The sequence below is a fragment of the Chiloscyllium plagiosum genome, unplaced genomic scaffold, assembly GCF_004010195.1.
Source record: "Chiloscyllium plagiosum isolate BGI_BamShark_2017 unplaced genomic scaffold, ASM401019v2 scaf_77704, whole genome shotgun sequence".
Classification (NCBI taxonomy): Eukaryota; Metazoa; Chordata; class Chondrichthyes; order Orectolobiformes; family Hemiscylliidae; genus Chiloscyllium; species Chiloscyllium plagiosum.
In genome coordinates, this window is record NW_025189630.1 from 1 (window position 1) to 3,265 (window position 3,265).

The 3,265-nt window shown below is 65.3% G+C and overlaps 1 protein-coding gene across 1 annotated transcript; it reads left to right on the forward strand.

Moving 5' to 3' along the window:
- Positions 1-15: 15 nt before the first annotated feature.
- LOC122545637 (glutamine-rich protein 2-like) lies at positions 16-3,256 on the forward strand (the record flags this gene model as incomplete). Its single annotated transcript, XM_043684589.1, has 2 exons — positions 16-2,504; positions 2,655-3,256. Coding segments are annotated over exons 1-2 (3,050 nt in total), but the record flags the coding sequence as incomplete, so codon positions are not given.
- Positions 3,257-3,265: the final 9 nt, after the last annotated feature.

Here is a 3,265-nt window from a genome sequence, read left to right on the forward strand (position 1 = left end):
TGGAGGGAGAGGTGGAGAGGGAGAATGTGCAGGAGGAGGAGAGAGATAGCAGCGGGATGGGTGAATGGGAGAGTGGCCAGAGCCGTTGGCCAATGGCAATGCGGGGCGAGGCTGAGGGTGAGCCGGGGGGACCGGATCCTGGTGGATCAGCTGGGCTCCCGCACTACCACCTCCTGCCATTCCGCGAGCCGTCTGGACGCCGTAAGCCAATGAGACGTCCTGCCCAGCACCAGCGCCCAATCAACGACCCCAACAGGCATGGAGAGCCAATCGGGGGCCTGGCTGAATGCCCAGAACCAATCACAGGCCTTGCAGAAGACCAGGAGCCAATCAAAGGCCTTGCTGAAGACCAGGAGCCAATCGGACGCCCTGCTGAAGACCAGGAACCAACCAGAGGCCTTGAAAACCATCATGAACCAATCGCGGGCCATGACAAATGTCAAGAGCCAATCCCAGGCCTTGGCAAAAATCAGGACCTAATCCCAGCCCTTAACGAAGATCAGAAGCCAATCACGGGCCTTGGCAAAGTCCAACAGCCAATCACAGGCCTTGATGAAGACCAGGTCCCAATCCTGGGCCTGGATGGAGACCAGTGGCCAATCCTGAGCCTTGAGGAATTCCATGGGCCAATCCGGGGCCTTTGCGAAGACCAGAGGCCAATCCCAGGCCTTGGGAAAGACCAGGGTCCAATCCCAGGCCTTGGGGAAGACCAGAGACCAAGCCCAGGCCTTGGGGAAGACCAGGGTCCAATCCCAGGCCTTGGGGAAGACCAGAGACCAATCCCAGGCCTTGGGGAAGACCAGGGTCCAATCCCAGGCCTTGGGGAAGACCAGAGACCAATCCCAGGCCTTGGGGAAAACCAGAGACCAATCCCAGGCCTTGGGGAAAACCAGAGACCAATCCCAGGCCTTGGAGAAGATCAGGGTGCAATCCTGGACGTGGACACAGACCAGGAGCCATTCCCGGGCCTGGACACAGACCAGGGGCCAATCCCGGGCCTGGACACAGACCAGCGGCCAATCCCAGGCCTGGACACAGACCAGCGGCCAATCCCGGGCCTGGACAGAGACCAGCGGCCAATCCCGGGCCCGGACACAGACCAGCGGCCAATCCCGGGCCTGGACAGAGACCAGCAGCCAATCCCGGGCCTGGACAGAGACCAGCGGCCAATCCCGGGCCTGGACAGAGACCAGGGGCCAATCCCGGGCCCGGACAGAGACCAGCAGCCAATCCCGGGCCCGGACACAGACCAGCGGCCAATCCCGGGCCTGGACAGAGACCAGCGGCCAATCCCGGGCCTGGATAAAGACCAGCGGCCAATCCCGGGCCTGGACAGAGACCAGCGGCCAATCCCAGGCCTTGATAAAGACCAGCGGCCAATCCCGGGCCTGGATAAAGACCAGCGGCCAATCCCGGGCCTGGATAAAGACCAGCGGCCAATCCCGGGCCTGGATAGAGACCAGCGGCCAATCCCAGGCCTGGACAGAGACCAGCGGCCAATCCCGGGCCTTGATAAAGACCAGCGGCCAATCTCGGGCCTGGATAAAGACCAGCGGCCAATCCCAGGCCTGGACAGAGACCAGCGGCCAATCCCGGGCCTGGATAAAGACCAGCGGCCAATCCCGGGCCTGGATAAAGACCAGCGGCCAATCCCAGGCCTTGATAAAGACCAGCGGCCAATCTCGGGCCTGGATAAAGACCAGCAGCCAATCCCAGGCCTTGGGGAAGACCAGCAGCCAATCCCAGGCCTGGACAGAGACCAGGGGCCAATCTCGGGCCTGGACAGAGCGCAGCGGCCAATCCCGGGCCTGGACAGAGACCAGGGGCCAATCCCGGGCCAGGACAGAGCGCAGCGGCCAATCTCAGGCCTTGATAAAGACCAGCGGCCAATCTCGGGCCCGGGCCTTGGGGAAGACCAGCAGCCAATCCCAGGCCTTGATAAAGACCAGCGGCCAATCTCGGGCCTGGACAGAGACCAGGGGCCAATCCCGGGCCTGGACAGAGACCAGGGGCCAATCCCAGGCCCGGACAGAGCGCAGCGGCCAATCTCAGGCCTTGATAAAGACCAGCGGCCAATCTCGGGCCTGGACAGAGACCAGCGGCCAATCCCGGGCCTGGACAGAGACCAGGGGCCAATCCCGGGCCTGGACAGAGAGCAGAGGCCAATCCCGGGCCTGGACAGAGACCAGCAGCCAATCCCGGGTCTGGACAGAGAGCAGCGGCCAATCCCGGGCCTGGACAGAGAGCAGCGGCCAATCCCGGGCCCGGACAGAGACCAGGGGCCAATCCCGGGCCTTGGGGAAGACCAGCAGCCAATCCCAGGCCTTGATAAAGACCAGCGGCCAATCCCGGGCCTGGACAGAGACCCGGGTCGAATCCCAGGACTAGGCGAAGACCAGGGGCCAATCCCGGGCCTTGTGGAAGACCAGGAGCCTATCCCGGGCCTTGGGGACGACCAGCAGCCAATCCCAGGCCTTGATAAAGACCAGCGGCCAATCCCGGGCCTGGGCAGAGCACAGCGGCCAATCCCGGTCCTGGACAGAGCACAGCAACCAATCCCGGGCCTGGACAGAGACCAAGGGCCAATCCCGGGCCTGGACAGAGCGCAGCGGCCAATCCCGGGCCTGGACAGAGACCAGGGGCCAATCCCAGGCCTGGACAGAGCCCAGGGGCCAATCCCGGGCCTTGATAAAGACCAGCGGCCAATCCCGGGCCTGGACAGAGACCAGGGGCCAATCCCGGGCGTGGACAGAGACCAGGGGCCAATCCCGGGCCTGGACAGAGCCCAGCGGCCAATCCCGGGCCTGGACAGAGCCCAGGGGCCAATCCCGGGCCCGGACAGAGACCAGGGGCCAATCCCGGGCCTGGACAGAGCGCAGCCGCCAATCCCGGGCCTGGACAGAGCCCAGGGGCCAATCCCGGGCCTGGACAGAGCCCAGCGGCCAATCCCGGGCCTGGGTGTGCGGGGGGCACGGGCGGAGAGGCTGGTCCAGCAGCCTTTGCCCAATGGCTTCCTGCTGCAGGTGTGTAAGGAGGAGCTGACCCCCAGTCTGAGAGAGGGCACCACTGCCAGCTACGTGACTCCCTACGGCAGCCGGCAGGGCGCCGGGCCTGGCCGGCGGGGACGGGCCGAGCGGCCTCCGGCCGGGGTCAGAGGTCAGCGTCCGGCCAAGAGGAGGGGGGCGCCGGCGGCGGCGGCCATGGTGGAGGAGGTGGGCGACGGCAAAGAGAAGGACCCGTGGGCGTCCGGGCCTGTGCCCGAGGT